The sequence below is a fragment of the Mugil cephalus genome, chromosome 1 (assembly GCF_022458985.1).
Source record: "Mugil cephalus isolate CIBA_MC_2020 chromosome 1, CIBA_Mcephalus_1.1, whole genome shotgun sequence".
Taxonomy (NCBI): domain Eukaryota; kingdom Metazoa; phylum Chordata; class Actinopteri; order Mugiliformes; family Mugilidae; genus Mugil; species Mugil cephalus.
The window spans coordinates 34,230,936-34,250,120 of NC_061770.1; the positions used below are offsets into that span (position 1 = coordinate 34,230,936).

The 19,185-nt window shown below is 40.9% G+C and overlaps 2 protein-coding genes across 2 annotated transcripts; both read right to left on the minus strand.

Annotated features, from left to right (window-relative positions):
• Nucleotides 1-4,428: 4,428 nt before the first annotated feature.
• Nucleotides 4,429-7,224, minus strand: paqr9 (progestin and adipoQ receptor family member 9). Its single transcript, XM_047580208.1, has one exon. The coding sequence runs from the start codon at nt 6,322-6,324 to the stop codon at nt 5,188-5,190; it is 1,137 nt and encodes a 378-aa protein (XP_047436164.1). The 5' UTR covers nt 6,325-7,224; the 3' UTR covers nt 4,429-5,187.
• A 5,642-nt stretch (nt 7,225-12,866) lies between these two features.
• Nucleotides 12,867-18,725, minus strand: LOC124996276 (leucine-rich repeat-containing protein 72). Its single transcript, XM_047569114.1, has 5 exons — nt 18,632-18,725; nt 16,227-16,482; nt 15,061-15,243; nt 14,870-14,947; nt 12,867-14,003 (listed from the first exon to the last, which is right to left on the minus strand). Exons 2-5 carry the CDS (start codon nt 16,391-16,393, stop codon nt 13,802-13,804), a joined length of 630 nt encoding a protein of 209 aa, XP_047425070.1. The 5' UTR covers nt 16,394-16,482; nt 18,632-18,725; the 3' UTR covers nt 12,867-13,801.
• Between the last annotated feature and the right edge of the window lie 460 nt (nt 18,726-19,185).

The window sequence follows — 19,185 nt, forward strand, 5'->3', positions numbered from 1 at the left end:
ATATTTATAAGTTATCATTCTGTTGTGTCACTTGTCCTGTCCCACTTGACATCAAACTGGGCTGAATGTGGCCCCATGAACTGAAACGAGTTTGACAGCCCTGATCGAGTCCAAATGTTCCCAAATGTAAGAGACTCTCAGAGGACACATGTCCCTTCAAACCTGAGCTTGGTACTAATCAAAGAAAGACAGAGTTTTACAGAACAGAAAACAAAAAAACAAACTAAATGTAGTTTAGTTAGTTTAAGTTCCATTGGGACAAGGTAAGAGCGTTCATGGAGGCGGCCATCTTGTTTTCCGACTTCTGTAACTGGAACGCCGATAACTTGGATGTGACGTCATTCCCAGCTCCGGCCTCCGAGGTAAAACATGGAAAGCCAAGTCCAAAAGTCTCTTGTCGGTCATAATGTTGGTGTAAGTTTTGTTATGCGTCAGGTGGAGTGGATCGGAAGCTTCTGTGTGCGTTGAATCATGTCTTCTTGCTTGTACGTTTCCTCCACAGCCTCTAAAAGTGACTGGGGGGGTGGATTGGGGGAGTTTGATGTGAAGGTCCAGATCACCTACACAAAAACAACAACACTATTCAGCACTAGGCTGAATTGAGGAAGCTCTGGACATTCAAATGAACACAGGGAAACTCATTTGAATTAGTCAAATCTGTAGCTAAACTCACCTCACGTCTCTTTAGTTGCAGCATAAAAGCCTGAGTTGTGAGACTTGTTGCGTGGTTGGACTTTACACTAGTGGAGCTGGTCGATATTTGGATGTTTGCTCTCATCGTATCATCAAAGACAACTCAAAGGCAAAAGCGATGCCCAGTTTAACTTAAACATTTCGTTATGGGTGCAAACATCTTAGAAAATTAGCACCGTCATCCATTTATTTTGAAGGTAGAGCAGTCTGTCTGTCCAGATATTATTATTAAGTCTGAGAGTTGTTGAGTGATATGTGATAGAACTTCGTTTTTGCTGGTTAACAGTGACAGCGTTCGCCTCCAGCTTCCCTCTGTTTTGCCTCCGGGTAACGCCGTGATGTCACGGTGACTCAGGCCAGGAAGGGGTCTATATATTTATAAATCACATCTTACAACGCGCTGTAGAGTATTAGTAAATGCTACTGAAAACCACATGACTTATAATAATAGGAAACTTATATGAGGAAATGCCCAATAATGATGTTCGATACCATCGATTTCCTTTCTGATCCGATACTGAGTAAAATTCAAGCTGGTATCGGCATACTAATACGATACTAATACTTTGTGTGAATACGCTCTAATGTGTCTGGTAAACCTAAAAAAAAAAAAAAAAAAAGTAGTGTATTTCAAATCATAGCTTCATAAAGAACACAAAACATCAGAGTAATTTATTTATTTTAAACTCTGAAGTATATTGAGTTAGTGGCCTCATTTACTATATAGCCTGGTATCGATATTTCAGTATCGATCCGCACATGCACTAATGCACAATGAAAGGATGAGGCAGCTGGGAATGATTTTTTTTCTCAGGCATATTCTAAAAAGAAATATGATGGTATATTCATATGCAAAAACTAATGCCCAGGAATTGATGGTGCATAATTGCATAAACAAAGAAAAAACTCCCCAAATGCAGTGTTGCTAACGCTTTAGAGCATCCACATTTTTTATTTATACCTATTACGACAAACCTCTGCAGAGCGAAATGAATGAACAGCCACAATCACAATGGTTCTCTGAGTAATTTATTCAGTAAAAGTCAAATCAAACATATTATGGGTGCTATTTGATAAATTAGTTACATAAAATAACAGGGAGGATTCACAGACTACCAGGATCCTCCTCCTCCTCTAGTAATTCATAATTAAACACGTGTCTTTCTTCAGTCCCCCTGAGTACTACGCTGGGTAAGATACAGTAGTCTGTAGAGTCACATTCACATTCTGAACACTGCTTTAACATTAATAGATTCAAGTCTGCTTCATTTCGACGACTTCGGACTTTAACGTCTGATACCTGATGCCCCGTTCATTAGACAGCGCTACTTAAACCTGAAATGTGTCGGAATCAGTACAGTACTACAGGAGTGAGCCTTAAAGGAACATTTTTGCACCATAAACAGCATGATTATCGCAGCCTCGCACAATACGGTCCGTCTGTACTAGTTCCAGTGTTCGCACACGTACAAAACCAGCTCAGCCTCCATCTCTAATAACTCTCTCTGTTGTGCAAGTGAACGCGGCAAAAAGTGCACATGGTTTCTCCGATCGGACGGCATCGTGTTGTCGACACACATTTCACATAAAAAGAGTTTGCAATAGAGGGTGTGAACGTGACGTCACAGCTGGCTGAAGTCTCCGTGGTTACGGCCACTGAGCGGCAAAAAGTTACAGATGAACATGGAGATTAGCAGCATTAGCTTGAATCATAGACTTTAATAGCATCTAAATTGTAAAAAGTGAAGAGCTGTTGTGTGATTGACTGAACCACAGATTTGAGTCAGAGTTATATTTTTACATGTATCTGCGAAAAGTAGAAGAAGTAAATGTATCACTGCCCTGTATTTGTTGATGAAGGGCTGTCAGATAAATTTGTGGATGTTGTTGTTTTGGCGTAGTTATGGTCAGATGCTACAATATTGTATGGCTAACATTACTGCTCAGTGCAGATCAATAGCGTTAGCATCTTTGATGTAGCTACATTTATCGTAACTGAAATGACCTAAAACTAACTGAAACTAGCTGATCCATTTTTCCAAATCCAAACTAGTTCGTATGGATCATTGTCAAGTCCTTCATTTTATCTGATGATCCACATTTTTCTCACTGTATTTACTGATGCATTTCACCATGTTTTTGACACTCAGGGGGGCGTGGCCCCAGGCGTCAGTGCATACCCTCTATTTAAAACTGAGAAAGACAACAAAACCGACAAACACGACAGAGAAAACACACATTCTCCCAGTTTGTTTTCATTCTAAAGCACAGTTTATGCCTCCGCAGGACGTAAGTGGCGTAACCTACGTACGTAGCCTACGGTCTGTGTCTTTTTTGCCAGTCAGATTAATTTGTCGTTCTACTTCCTGCTTCACTTTCAACAATGGTGACTGAAACTTTCGCAAACATTTTGCATTCGATGAGTCGTAGAAATGTTTGCATCTCCGAACTTCCTCAGTTAACCTTTCGTTGATGTGTTCCATCTTTGTTGATACAAAACAGCCAATTAAAAAAAAATCATGAGCTGGAGAAGCAGCTGGGAGATTCTCCAGCTCTGGAATTTTTGATTTAGACTGTCGCCATGACTACGCATAGCTACGCCATCAAATTGACGCAGAAGCATAAACTGCACACAACGCTGACAGTTGTGGTCCACAACAACAACAACAACAACAACAACAACAATTCTACATGTTGACGTTTCGTCCATGGAAATCCAAGTTGTTCAACTCAAGTTACATTTTGTGCAAAATTTACGGAAAAGTCCAGAACAAGCAGCTAAACGTGACAACAAAATAGAAAATGCCAGCAGGACTTCTTTGCATCCATGAATTCTGTGGCTCACATAATGCCCATCATTCACATACAGTAAGTATGTATACAACAACATAAATGAATATTAGAAAAAGCTAGTTACTAAACACATGTGGAAAGGCTTGGTCTGAATTTGAAGCACTGAGCAACAAAAACAGGGTTATTCAGGGTTGCGGGTCCCGGGATCAGAATGTTTAAAAAAGAAGAAGGAAGCAAGAATAATTTCTTCTTTTGCAATTCAGAGCAGGCAAATTAATAAACGCTAGCTTCTTCAGTAAGGTTAGCATTCAGCCTACATAGCCAACTATTAAGTTAGCAATTTTCTATGACAGCTAGTTTGTTTGTATCATTTCCTGTCTTTTTATGAGGCTGCAAAACAACAACTGTTCTTTCTTTTTGTTTATCTTAAATGATTGGTAGAAAATTAAGCAATTAAAATAGCAAGGGATTGCGTTTTCATGATTAAAACTAATCATTTTGTCGGGATCGTATAAGAATTTTAAAACATGCTTTATGACTTGAATATAATAACAATATTTTATCGAGTGCAAATCTATGCAGGAAGTCACTGAAGATAAAGACGCACAGTCACGTCATTTTTGATCAACACTGTTTCCAAACTATGGCTTTTAGTCTGAGGGGTTGCTGATCATCACATGACGTGAAAACAGCAGCCCCCCCCCCCTCCGGCTTTGTCGTCCTCGTTTCATCCACATTCACAAAGCGGGGTCTTAATGCGCGAGCTCTATTGAAGTTTGTTTGTTTGTTTGTGCAAAACATTAAAAACAAAAGACAGGAATGTGCATCCATGCAAACAGGAGATGTCGCCCCTGCATCGCTAACACACTTTTAACATCTAAGTAGTCCCAGTGTTCTAGGAAAAATTGTCAGCAAGACATTGTCTTTCGCTTTTTTTGTTTGTTTGTTTGTTTGTTTGTTTGTTTGTGGTAGTTGTCCTTTAAGATTTGAATGGGAGCATGGCTTTTGAGCAACAGGAGCGATTTCAAACTGCCCCTTCAAAGTGCTTAAACGGAGGACCGATACGAGCCCTCGGCTATTTCTGCACTTCCTCCTGCAAGGCTCACTTGCTGAGACACAGAGAGGAAGTGAGACTTGTGTAAGTCAGAGGAAGAGATGGTACAGTTAACAAAGGTCGGGGGAAAAGAAGTGGTTAAATTCAGCACGAAACAATGGCTTCAACAGTCCAGAGTTATTGTCCTAGGTCGGGGGAAGGGGAAGTGTAACAGACAAAAACAAAAGGACCTGACAGCTCACCAGAAACTTATGTAAATGGCCCCACTGACTTCAAAGCCACATGATTAAAACATTACATGAGTTCTCCAAGGTAGCAACAATTTGTACTTGAGTGTAGAGTCCCGAGAGGTAGTTATTATCCCCACCACCGCTCAGACATCCTGTTGGAACATGCTGGAGCAGCTCTGGGGAAAGAACTGGCAAGGACTTTTAATATCCACTCAAGCAGACAGCAGCCACCCTGCAGTGAACTCAGAAGGTAATCCTTTTCGTCTCCTGCTGTCCCCAGTTTCCCTTTATGAAAGCTTGACTGGACTCACAAAAAAGGGGGGTTGGAGTTGGAGTGGGGTATTGTTTTCTTGTGCGATGGCTCTATGTGCATGTGCAAATCTTCCTTCACAGTCGAGATGGCGAATGCCGCCGCGATTAGTGGCATTTCAGGTGTTTCCTGGGGTGTTCCTTTTCTAGCTGGTCCCTCTGGGGTCCGTAGATGCAGTTGGCGTGCCAGGAGAACCACATGATGATTGAGACAATGGTGGTCTGGAGGAGGAGCATCACCCCGTAGGTGGAAATGGCGGTCGGCCCAGGTAGGTCGGCGAGGGTGGCGGGGGGCAGTATCAGGTTCGGGCTGAGCAGGATGGCCCTCACCTCGGCCTTGATCATGTGCAGCTCGTCGAGGATCGACAAAAACGTGCAGCAGTGGAACCACTGGTGGCTGTGGCCCCAGATGTCGAACCGACCCGGGGCCAGGCGCTCGGGCAGCTTGCTGATGTTGAAGACGGCCGACACCACCAGCCAGAGGCAGTGGCGGTAGAAGAAGCTGGGCATGGAGGAGGAAGCATCGAAGGACGAGGAGGCGGCAGAATAAGGCGATCTGGTGAGGAGGCGGTAGAAGACCGGCGTGGAGGAGACGAGGAACGGGAGAAGGAAAACCAAGGTCCGGATGATGTACCGATGCCGCCTCCACCTTTGGCGAGTGTTGCAGCACGATAAGACGCAAATGATGGCCACAACGCAAGCGGACGGGATGTAGAAGGTGTCGAAGAACGCTGAGAACTCTGGGATTGCATAGGATGATGACGCCGCAGGTTGGGAGCTCTTGCGGCCTCCTGTGTCCACTATCCCCGCCCGAGGATGGATGTAGTAGTAGTACGCCAACGAGGACCCAACTGTGTAGGCGCTGATGGTGCCGTAATCCACAAAGAAGCAAACTTCTCTCACGACCAGAGACATCGAGTTCAGCAGGTGGGCCATGCTGCTAGCCATCAGCAGACAGAACACCCCGATGAAGTAGTTCCACAGCGGGTAGAAGAACGGAGCATCGCCGTTGGGGGCGCCTTCCCAACCGAACACCTCCACGAAATAGTAAAAGAAAATGAAAACTGGAAGGAAATGTGTCCAGAAGTTTCCCGTTTCGTTGGTAGGCCTGAAAGCTGACATTAGACATTCCTTCAAGCTGTAGTTTGGGAAGCGGTAGCCGGTTAGGATGAAGTTTTCGGTGACCCGGGGCGGTACATCCGTGTACCTCAGAAGAGGCAACGCCTGGCCGCAGTTCAGAATCATAATGGAGACAGGTCACTCGGCTAAAAGCTTTAGCTTGAGTTTCTTTATGAAGCACTTTGTTTTTATTGCTTGGCAGGAGCCAATGAGTGAACTATGAGTGCTTAAGGCATCTAGGCATCTGCCCTAGCTCCTTTCAGACCTTTGATCCTACCTTCCACAGACTGCAGACCTCCTGGGCTAATCCAAAGAGCAGAATGACCGACTCCAGACCACTTTCTTGGTTAATATTTGCTTTCCATTTCCTCTTTGACCCAAGGCTACTATTCAAAGGTCAGCGGTAGACTCAACTAGAAATGCATAGGACTTAGGCTGCACGGATGATGTGTTGTCATGCATAGTTGAGCAGCAGCAGCAACAAACACAAATGAAGGTCACTTATTGCAGCGGTACAAGGTTGAACAGTATCCGTGCAGCTGAGATGCGTCCGCTGAGCTCCGTGGTATGTAGGTCATGCTGGCCATTAGGATTATATCAGGCTCCTGTTCCCTCCTGTTGTTGCAGGTCCCGTATCCTGTTCCCGTATCCAGTTCATTCAGCTCCCATTCCGCTGCAAAGCAGGCGGCCGGAGAGGAGAAAAAGATCCGCTGCGATTAGTCCTCAAGGTCATTTTTGTAAATAGATAAAATAAAATAAAGCAATTTGATTGCGAGTTAACAGCGCCTTTTTGTCGCAGTTTAAAGGCTTGGACGCGGACGAGAGCGCAGTGCACCGTTTGGCTGAAGGCAGCCGGCGAAGCGGTGAGAAGGACGGGACACTATTTGACAGGCACAAGGTATCCTCACTGTAAAAGAGAGGTTCCTGTTAGGACTTTCAGAATAAAAGCAAATACAATACTCGAGCTTTGGCTTAGTGATATACTTCATACGATCTATATCTATGCCATGAATTATTATTAAGTTTAATTTTTTATGTCATGGACTGAGGCAGATTAACAAACAAAATATTAGATTCAACTTTATTGTCATTAAACATGTAGAGGTTCAGCATCTCACCAGAAATGTATGCACCATAAATAGTAGTGGTATAGTAAAGGTTGTTTTTATAGCATATAAACAATGTTTACAGATGTAAAACCTATGTACAGTACAATATACAAATACACAATGATTTATTGAGGTACTATGAACATGTTATACAGACGGATTTCTGCGTTAAATGTAAGGAGAGCGTAAGTAGGAACTATAATTCTGTGCATACAGGTTGTTTAAAGTATATTAATAATATGATCAGATATAAAGTAGCTTTAACTTTTATTTAACCTTTTTTATTTCTCTGAGTAATTGAACATAAGAACATAAACTCCACGCAAATCCGTTCTTCACAAGGTGACGACCAGGATTGAGAAAACCAGCAAAATATTGACTGTATATTAGAATTTGTTTCATTTATTTACTTTTTTTTCTTTTCTTTTTTACAGGTTTTCCTGTAAATTAATTACTTTGAATTTTTTTCTAATTAAAAAAAAATAAATAAATAAAATTGATGATTCCCCTGTAATATGTTGTATATACACAACATATGCTAGTATAGTTGTATAATACAGGATTAAAACAGTCTATTCACTGTATTAATGTGTAAATATTGTTATTATTTCTCATTCTGGCACCCTTAGACTTACACTTAGATTTAAAACAACCACAAAGAAAATTGCTTGGACATAATAAATGAATAAATAAATAAATAACAATAAAAAGAAAAATGAAAAAACTCAGGAGAACCACAAGTAAAAATAAGATCAAATAAAATAAGATTAAAATAAAATAAAATATAGTAAAATTAAGTAAAATAAAAATTGTGTAACCAAAGAAAATGTGCAAAATTAGCATATGAACAAATGGAATATAGATGATAGTGAGATGCAAAGTGTCCATTAACATGAATAACATGGAGTTATCTGTTAAATCCGTGTGGATTTCTACATTATTTCATTCATATAGTTTTAGTTACACGGTGCCTCTAGTCGAGCCTTGAGAGCTTTATGTTGAAGGCGCTTCAGCCCCGTTTCCGGCCTCGTTCTCGCTCTCCGCGTGCCTCGAGGCAGCTGAACTAATTAAAAGCTTCTAACTGTCTGCGTCTTTTTCGCTCCTTCCTGGTGTCAGTGCGGCTCGTAGACGTCGACGCGACAAAACACAGAGAGAACAAGGATGAACCCAGACAGAGAGAGAGAGAAAAAGCTTTGCTCCGGTCTCCGTATCTGCTTTAAATGCACAGTCCGTCTCGTTGGGTAATAATCCTGTTACTCTGAGGCCCCCCCACCACCACAACCCTTCCCCTCCACCCCTCTACTACCCCCCTCTCCTTTCAGACAGTGTGGGACACAACTTGATTAAATTATGTCAGAAGAGCCGCTGTGTGGAATTAGCGTTTATTACAAGACCTGATTAATCGATCGATCAATAAACCAATCAATTAATTAATCTTCTTTCTTTCTTTCTTTCTTTCTTTCTTTCTTTCTTTCTTTCTTTCTTTCTTTAATTTCTATCTATCTATCTATCTATCTATCTATCTATCTATCTATCTATCTATCTATCTATCTATCTATCTATCTATCCTTTCATATTTCTGGTCTGATGTTTCTTAAAGTAACGAGCAAAAGGTACTTAATAATAAAAATAGAATATAATAGAAACAGTGTATAATGAGATTGCAGAGCTTCTCCTTTTAAACATGACTAAACCTGCAGCAGAGGTATCAGCCCCACCGCCCTCCCTCTCCACCCTCTACACCCTCCAGCCATGGCTGCGGTGGCCAGATGGCCAGGAAGTCTCTGAGGCAGCTATTCAGGCAGGGTGGGGTGCGGGAGGCAGGACTCTCTTTCCAAGCCCTTGAGGAATAAGAAGCAGGCCAGGCTTCAGAGAGAGGGAGTGAGCCCCAGCATGCCTTTTTAATTAAGGCTGGAAGATGTAAGAGTTATGGAGCCGCGCCTTCAGCTGCTCATTGTGATAACATGCACATAAAAGAGAACGGACTTTAACCCTTACATCATGTCAAAATGTTTTAAAAGTGCATTTTTCCTTTTACTATGTTGGTAAATTCTGAAAATCTCTACAAAAAAGAAAAGAAAGTGACATGTGTTGCGTAAACCTGCCAGTAACGTTGGTGCGCGCCTATGGATCATAGCAGGGGCGTCACTAGGTTTTAAGGACAGGGAGGCTCAGCCCCCAGAGATCCGCACAGAAACGTCACAAACAGCTGAAAAAGACTAAGAATTTATTTATTGTTATTATTTTTTTAAGCACATAGCAACAACAAACACAAGACCCAACAGTTACTATTAATAACTCATCAACTTTAGCCTTTTGGCCGAATAAATAACATTTAACACAGCGCTAACGGTTAGATATTTAGATATGTGGATGATAAACATTGTTTTTTTTTTGAGCCATGGGTTCATTTTGACCCGCTAACACAAAAGACGAAGGCACATTTCTAACACGTTATAACAGTCCAAGGACCACTGTATCCATGGAAACGTTATACTCACTAGAACATGGTTATGGTCTTCATTACATTCAGATCTAACTGGGATCTATTATGTGGAAGGAAGTTATGCAGAAAATGTTTAAAACGCCCTCAGCGACTCTTTGGCTACACCAGGAATGTCTGGATACTCTAACAGTCGTTTTCTCTCCTCCTTTCTTTCTTTCTTTCTTTCTTTCTTTTAGGAGCAATAAAGTTATATTTCATTGCGTAAAAAAAGGCACGTTGCAACTCAGCTGTTGCCTGACGGCTCATGTTGTTTGGCAGAGAGGTCAGAATTTTATATTCCACGCCCGTGAAAAGAATGAACTCTTATCTTTATAGGAGAGAAACAAAAAAAAAAAAACTCAAAGGTAACAGAGAATGAGGCAATAACGAGGATGCACATGCATCAGTCACACCTTATAATCTAGGAGCATTCCTGCACAGTCATGAGAACATGAGTTTACACCGCTCAGCCAAAACATTATGACCACCTTTCTAATATTGTGTAGTCTACCTTGTGTGTCCAAACCAGGTGTGACTCACCAGAGAATGGACATGGGTCTTCTGAGGGGTCCTGGGGTGTCTGAGAACAGGTTAGTGGCGGGAGGTAGGTGTGGGCAATACTGGGAATTTATATATCGATCCAATACCAGGGCTAGTATCGCCGTCGATACTGATACTTCTAACTTGGAATGTCATGATCATTGAATAACTTTGTCATTTTGAATTTAGAGAAACTGGAACAAAAGTATCGATTCCATCGCGCTAGTATCAATCCGATATCGATACGGGGCCTTGGTATCAATACTATCGATACTACCCTTGGTATCGATACTATCGATATTTAGATTGATACGTGAATTTGGAGGCCAGGTCAACACCTTGTGCTGTTCTTCATATGTTGTTTTTATTTTTTAGTTATTTGTTGAAGCTGAAGTGTCTCATTTATCTTTTTTATTTTGTCCCTGTTGAGACATTTCTCTCTCTCACGCCACCAACGTAGTAAACAAAGACAATAAAAGATACTGATTTATGACATGTTGACATGTTATTGTTGTGTTTTTTTTTTTTTTTTTCTATTGTGGAGGGGGAAGTTCCTGTAATTAGACCGATATGGAGTGTTGGTATGCACCCAACAAACTGGGCTGGTTTCTTGATGCAAGGGAAGGCTGTGGGAGTCACCGACAGACCGTTAGCATCTTTTAGCTGTGTCAGGACTTATAATAGTAATTTGGGGTTACACATTGATGTTTTAGTCCCATTTTATTTGATGTCATAAGAGACGTCGTCAGTGTCATGAAGCTGTAACACGTGTCTGACTGTCTGACGTCTCTCGGATGAGGCCTTGTGGTCCATTCAAACACTGAAACACCAACTTTTGGCCACACTAGTTCCTCAGAGTCTTTCACAGGGAGCTGTTTAGAGACCCAGCTTTTAAAAACAGAAGAAGGGAGGGAGGAAGGGGGGCCAATGAAAGAACACCCAGTACCAAAGCGGAGCATAGAAGGGAGTCACGCACCAGCAGAGGAAGGAACTGAGATAAGATAAAGCGTAGAGGTGATATGAAAACAGAAGAAAATGAAAGTTTGGGCGGAGGGTGGTGAGGAGTTGTCATGAGTCAACAGGAAGGAAACAATGAGTGGAAACTGCTAACGTTTCACAAGGAAGATAGAGAGAGATAGAGCTTCTGTGAGCTCTCTTGGCTCACCCACCCGGCTGCTGTGGTTACTTGTGGTGCAGTTCTCATCTTGAAGCAGTTTCTTCGCAGCGAAGCGAAGCTAAGCTAAGCTACGCTTCCCGTAAAGTAAACCGAATCAGCCGGTCTGCTCCGGCCTCAAAGCGGTGGGGACATAATTAGTGTCATGTCAGCTAGTATAATATTACCATTTTAGCTCAGAACAGGAAGTGAAACTCCAAATATGTACAGGACTTGTGGGTATAAATGTCCTTCGAGACAGTGAAAATAAGACGTGAATCAGCCGATAAACAATGAGTGGAACGGGCCGGTCCTAGAGCCAGGTTGCTAAGTGACAACTCAATGCCATTTGGTTAAGTCCACAACAAACCAGTTTGGCCTTTAGTGACAGTTTGGAGAGAAAAGCAGAAACAGGAGCATCAAGGAGTCGAACCCGATCAGCCACAACATTATGACCACTGACAGGAGAAGTAAATTACATTTAAAACCACCTTGTGACAATTCAATGTTCTGCTGGGAAACTTTTGGACCTGGCATTCATTCATGTGGATGTTACTTAGTCATGTGGCCCCCACCTAGACCAGACCAGACCAGACCAGACACCCCCACCCCACACACAAAAGCAGTTTAGGAACATGAAGAGCAGCACGTATTGTTGACCTGGCCTCCAAATTGACTAGAACCCAAACTGATCAAGTATCTGTGGGATGATCCAACATAGAGGCCCTTCTCCCAACCCATAGGATCAAAAAGACCCCCGCTACTAACAACATCCTGCTACCAGACACCACAGGACGCCCTCAGAGGACCCATGTCCGTTCTCTAATGAGTCACAGCTGTTTAGGAAGGTGGTCATAATGTTATGCCTGATTACTGTATAATAAATAGACTGTTATTTTTGTTCGTGCCTAATGAGTGTTGATCTGAAGCAGCTTTCTTGTCGTAGTCTGTGAAGATTCAGATCATGGTATATATCCAAAAACAATAACTATAAAGTAGCAGTCCCCAGACAAGCGATAAATTACATCCTAGAAGTGAAATGCAAATACAATGCAGGTCAAGCAGAGGACACACAGTAGTGCACATTCAAAAACCAACGCAGCACAGAAAAGCATCTATCAAACATGGAGTTGCCCATTAGAGCAAAACACAAAACCTTCCCTGGTAGTATCACAACCACAAGCACATGCAGAGGGGGCACAATATTAAGAAGGTGGTCATAATCTTATGCCTGATCGGTGTATGTTCATAGACGTAACACATCCGTACAAGATCTAAAAAAATCTTCCCAATAGTTGTCTTGAAATTATTATATTCATGTCTTTTCATGCTCACTGAACCGGAAAATAATGCACCGGACATCTAAATGAGTTTTATCTTTAATATGATTCATACCACACACACACACACACACACACACACACACACACACACACACACACACACACATACACATGCACATATATATATTATCAGACACAAACAGATAATGTGATGTCGTCACAAGCAGAGGCAGAGCACAGGATGCATTTGTTTGTTTGTATATATATATATATAATTCTGTATAATCTGTATAATGTCTCCAGCGTTGCATAGAAGTGGTGGCTTTAATGCACAGGTTTTAAACATAGGGCCTGCGGGTCCAAAAGTGGCCCATCTGAGGGTCTAATCTGGGCCGCAGCATAAATTTGCAAAGTGTAAAAATTACTTAAAGGGATACACCACCTCTATGTGAAACTTCAGCAAATTCCCCAGAGCTGGATAAGTGAGAAGCGTTTTTAAAGCTGTTAGCTTTAGCTTAGCATAGCCGCTGTAAGAGTGTGTTGACTTTTCCAAATTAGCTCTTGTGACCTGCACATTCACATCGAGTGCAAATGTTGATGCAACAAATTCTTGAGTTTATTTGTCAATTTTGCGAATGACTGACTAATTGACTACTCTACATTACAGCGCCTATGCTAAGCTAAAGCTAACACCTGCACTGCTGGATTAGGACGATGTCTGGACCGATTTAAAAACGCCTTTTTCTCACCTATCCAACGGGAAATACGGTGAGTAAATTGCACATAGGGGTGGCGTATCCCTTTAAAATTTTCAATGAAAATAACTTGTATTCCTACAAATTGCACAAATCTTTCTCAAGAAAAGTCATTTTCTTGAAAGGATATTTTATTAAGTGTAATAAACACAATTTATTTGCTCTTTTTGGTTCTAAAACAAATGGAAAAAGGTTATTTATGAGTTTATTATGTTTTGTGTTACTGTTCCAACCCCTTTGAGATCAAATGTATGTGGCCCTCAAACTCTCAAACTGCTTTAAGGCGACGCAGTACGATATATGCTACTAGACTTTTTCTGTATGTGCGAGTGTTTCCTGGAGGCGTCCTCCTTTCTCTTCCTGCTGCTGTGTGCGCTGCGCTGCAGCCTGTAGGTTTTTCTGGCCTGCGCCCTCTCCTTCTCCAGGACCTCCGTGTCATCCAGGATCTCCAGACCCGGGATCTGGCTGATCACGTACTGTCTGGGACGACAAAAGCGGCGACAAAGCGTCTCGTGAGTTTAAACAGTTTAAACAAACACGGGCGAGGAGGACCGCTCGGTGGTGGTGAGGCCATGAAGCCTGCGCAGTGCAACGGAAAGCAGAAAAGCAAGTTCTGCAGAAAGTTGCAGAAGAAGAAGAAGAAGAAGCTGTGTCAGGTTGTGCTTATTTAACAAGTCTGTGAAATTCTCAAGTTTAAGTTTAATATAAGTGTTGTAAAAAGTTTCCTCCAACCACGAAACCACATTTTGATGCAACTGATGCAACTTGTGTGCTTTTGCACCAACGAGCCAGAAGGTGGCGCCATTATTCAAGGAAAAGGATAAAAAAACGGTGAAAGGATGTAGATGCTGCAGAAGAGGCCTGGACTACTTTATAAACAACATAAACTGTGTATATAGTTTATACACCAATCTGCCACAACATTATGACCACTGACAGTTGAAGTCAATAACGTTTAATCCATCTTGTGATAATTCAGTGTTCTGCTGGGAAACTTTTGGACCTGGCATTCATTCGTGTGGATCTTACTCAGATATGTAGCACCCACCTAGACTAGTAGACCTCTGCAGACCTCCTGTTGGAGACCTATGCTTTAAATATTGGAAGTACATGTGTTTTTTCTCTATACATACAGTATATTTTCTGTACTGCCCTGATCCCATACAACTTTCTTCCAAAATAAATAAATAAATAAAAATATGAAAAGAATCATGTGTGGAGATGCTGGTTTTGGTTTCACAAAAAAATAAAGGTTAAAATCTCAAAAAGCATGCACATCTAAACAACATGTGTCTATAATGTCTGCTACACCTGCAGTAAACATATTAAAGGACTTTGATGCTCACCTATAGTCTATATATTGTGTCAGACTTCCTCCATTGAAGTAGCTCGGCGCTGCCTCGTTGTTCATCATGCTTAGGATCCTGCAGTCGAAAGGATGAGAGAAGCATGAAAGGGGCGGGAATTAAAAACGCGTTCTACGTCATGCGCTAACCCTGGCGCCCCCTGCAGGAAAGAAGAGCAAACCTAGGCTCACTTGATGCTGGGGAACTTTCGTCGGACCTCCTCCACGAACACGGGCAGGTTGTAGACCTTGTTCTTGTTGATGCACAGCGCGGTGACGCTCGGCATGTAGGGGAACTTGACGTGGGACGTGTAGTTGTTGCAGTCCAGGATCAGGGTGCTGAGCTTCTCCAGTCGTCCCAGCAGAGCCGGGTTCCGATAAGGATTGGATGAAGGAGAACAAGCTGGAAATGCTACGACTGCTAGGGCTCGACATACTCACCGGTCTGTGGATGATGGTGGAGTACAATGTTTGATACATATTAGTCACACATACGTACAACAGTATAATTATCGAGATATCAGGTGTTGGTCGTTACACACCAGGAGGTAGTTTGCGTAAAAATGCATGGTACCGGGAATACAGCTGTTGTCGCACATGGTCCGAAGTGTAAGATATTGCAGAGTTTTTGCTGTAGTAGATTGTACAAACCCTTACTGTACAGGAGTGTAAAATGTTATAACAATTGCACTATAACTTTGCTCTATTTGCACAAGATTAGTAAACTATTGCACTGGAATTATGCATAGGTGTCTCATACACATTGCGCTAAAAAAAACAAATGTAATTTTAGCGTAATTAAGTCTGTGATAATAACAATTAAAAACAAAGTTTGTCTCTTGACATGAATATATTATGGTAGAAATTTTGATTTCTTTTCATCTTTTCCCTTTTGTCATGGGTGGAGCCTAGTTAGAACAAGGCCACTGTGTACGCTTTGTTGGGGGCCTGCTCCGTCCAACCTTTAAGGTGGATTTAGGAAAAAGTCTCAGCGCTGAATCAATATTTATTCTCTTTGTACCAAATACATAACCTAAACGTGAGAAATTGTCGCATGATTTGTGCATAGCTGGACTATCCTCCAAAAGGTAAAAAGATCCTGGGCTGAAGGAGAGGAAAAAAAATCCTCCTTCGACAGTACGTTTATAGAAAGACTTCACACAAATAATTTATCAAGTTAAAATATTTGTTTAAAAAAAAAAAAAAACATGTAAAAATAATTCATCAATTTAGAATTTTGTTTAAATTTTTTGAATACAAGTGCAAATTATCCTTAATTAACTGTTAACCTTTTTGCCTGTACAAGATTTCAACAACAGCAAGACACCATTCATTTATTATTTTTAAGTAAAGGATACTCGTCCAGCAGATTGTAACTGAGGTCCAGCACCTCCAGCGTGTCCGTCTGGGATAATATGGCTTCGTAGGGGATTTCTGTCAGGCCTTGATAAGCAAAGGAGAGCCACTGAAATCCTGACGGGTGGCCTGGTGGACTGAGGTGTTGCCCTGAGCTGTGATGATCCATGACCACAAAATAAATAAATAAATAAAAAAAACCTTCTGTTCCTCTTAGTGACGAAGATTAGAAGTCAGATGACTACACCATGATCAGACCTTAAAGAAAAATGAAAAAGTCAACAAAGCCATGATGTTTTAAGGATTTTTAAGCGGAGCAGCTCATTAGAAAATGACACATTTAATTCTACAGACTTATAACATATAATAAATATGAGTCTACATGTTACAGCAAACTTTTGGATTAATGTTTTCCTATTCTTCCAAAAGTGTGAGGGCATTGACTGAAAATACTGGGATACTGCGTTACTTTGGAATTCATATTATAATTCAGTGAAAACATCATTAATTCATTTAAAGTTCAGTCTGAAATCCTTTCTAATACATCACGACTCATAACAGCCTCCTTTTACACATATTCTTTCCTTTTACCTGCATTTTTACACTAATTATTTGAGTTATAAGGCACATACCTTTTTATTATTATTATTATTATTATTATTATTTGTTTATTTGGTGGGGGAGGTACCTTGAATAAGCCCTTTTTTTTTAATTTTTTTTTTTGTTGTTGTTGTTTTATCTCTCCACATCTGCTCGGGCTTCCAGATCTATCGGTTTGGGGAGTATCCGACGCCTCTACATGACGTCAACTATACCTTCAGCTCCATTCGGCCTGCAGGTCCAGTTCATGGTTAGACAACACAAGTTTAATTTATGTTTGGAAGAGATTGCTCAATAAAGTTTTTATTTATAATTTTTAATTTTGCACAAAATGCAAAAAATACGATGACAGCACATGATTCATAAAAAAAAAAAAAAAAAAAGTATTACAATGACAAATTAATTCCTTCTGTCTTAATGTGATGCTAATGTTATGCATGTGAATATGCTCAATTTGTACAGCTCACATGCCTGGACACTTAGCAAATGATCCATTTCTTTCAGCAGTGGTGGTGAAATAATATAAACCCATCTAACTCTTCAAATATAAGCTGAATTGGGCCAAATGTTAAAATCAAGAAATATAGCCTGACATTTTAAATCAATACAGATGAATGTTCCAGTTTTAACAGGGACTTAAAAGATTAAAATCCTCAAAATGATTGAATTTGGTAGTTTTAAAAATCTCAAAAACATATTAATCAGTTAAGTTTGATAGCGGTTTTTGGACATGGACGTTTTTGTTTTTGTCAACTAAGGTCATAAGAGGTAAGTAAGTTGTAAATCTGATGCTACACAAATGCACAATAATATAACAATAAACCCCAGCCTCCTGACATTGGTTTTATGGATAATAACTTTTTTTCCCTAAACAAAAAAAAAACAAACAAACAAAAAAAAAAAACTGTGACTTTAAGTAATCAAACTGGCATTTAAAGGGTAAAAATCCTCAAAATGATGGAATTTTTGGTAGTTTTGTGAAGTGCTGAAGTGGTTTAAGAGATTTATGCAGTAAAAAATCAGTTTCTATAGCAGTTTTTTGACATTTTTGTCCTCTGAGGTTACAAGAGGGTAGTAATTTTTTCTGTGTTCTGTTGACCTGTTAGAATTATTTTATTTTTTAATTTCACAATCTGTGTAGAGATAGACTTTTTTGTGCCATATGCAGCCAACACAACCAGATGAAGAGGAAACGTTTGCCCAAATGGACAAAAATGTCCCTAAGGCCTGAGGGCTTAATTAAATTAAGCACGGTTTGCTGTTTGAACTTAATGAAATAAGGAAGTAGTTGACTCAGTATTTTGGCACTTCGACTATGTGCTACATTATGTGTAGACTGTGGCTCGGCTGCAGAATTTGCTTTCCCCGGCTAAAACACTGAAATCTTGTGAAACACGTTGCATCAGTTCAGTTCAGGTCACAAGCTGGGCCAGTCTGGGTTTGGTTCTGGGCCACATGTGGCCCGTGGGCCGGTAATTGAATAGCTCCACTTTAAATTCTGCAAATAACAGTTGTTCTCAGTTGTGACGTTATGGTTGTTTTCACCGTACTCGGTAAAATGTGGGTCCTGGAGACTCTAAGTGCAAGTAGGAACTAGTTTAGTAAAACTAATGCTACTGTGAAAATTTTAGCTAAGTCCTGAACTTTACATGTGAACGACTGAGGCCGAACATAAAGCTGGCTCCAGGCTGTACAGCAAAAATCCACGAATATTTCAAATTCACCCTCTACATTTAGCGAAACGCGGTTTCAGATATACATAGTCTTAATGCGCATGCATAGGAGCTGAGCTTTTAGCGGGACTCACCGAGCTGCTGAGGATCCTCTGAGAACTGGTCTCAACTCAAATGAAAGGTCCTCTTTCATAGCCTCGGCTGTAGATCACATGATGGGGATAATCACATCTACCGCTCAGCCTTGTGGTTCACAGGACCCACTGGCCTACATCTGAACAACCCTCTGTGCAGCGTTGAGTTCTCAAAACGGGTGAAAGAATGTTGTTTTGCTCATCCCAGTCTCCTGAATGACATTAACTCTGTAATGTGAGCTTGTTTTCATGTTGTTTTTCCCTGTTTACACGGCCAATAAGCATGTTTGCGAAGGGAATAAACGCAGCCGGCACCCGATTCACCCTCCAGTTTATTCATCTTTGAAGAAACGATGAGAGTGACTTTTATTTTTATTGTAACAGAAGTCAAAAAACATGGTTGGGTTCTGCCCTGGGGCGCTGTTTGTGCATTCCTCCCATCGAAGCCTCATTTACAGTGACTTTTCCTATATGGTATCTTTGATTTAACATAAATTAATCCAGGAATATTTACAGTGTAAGCACAATATACATTAAAACAAAGTGTCATTTGA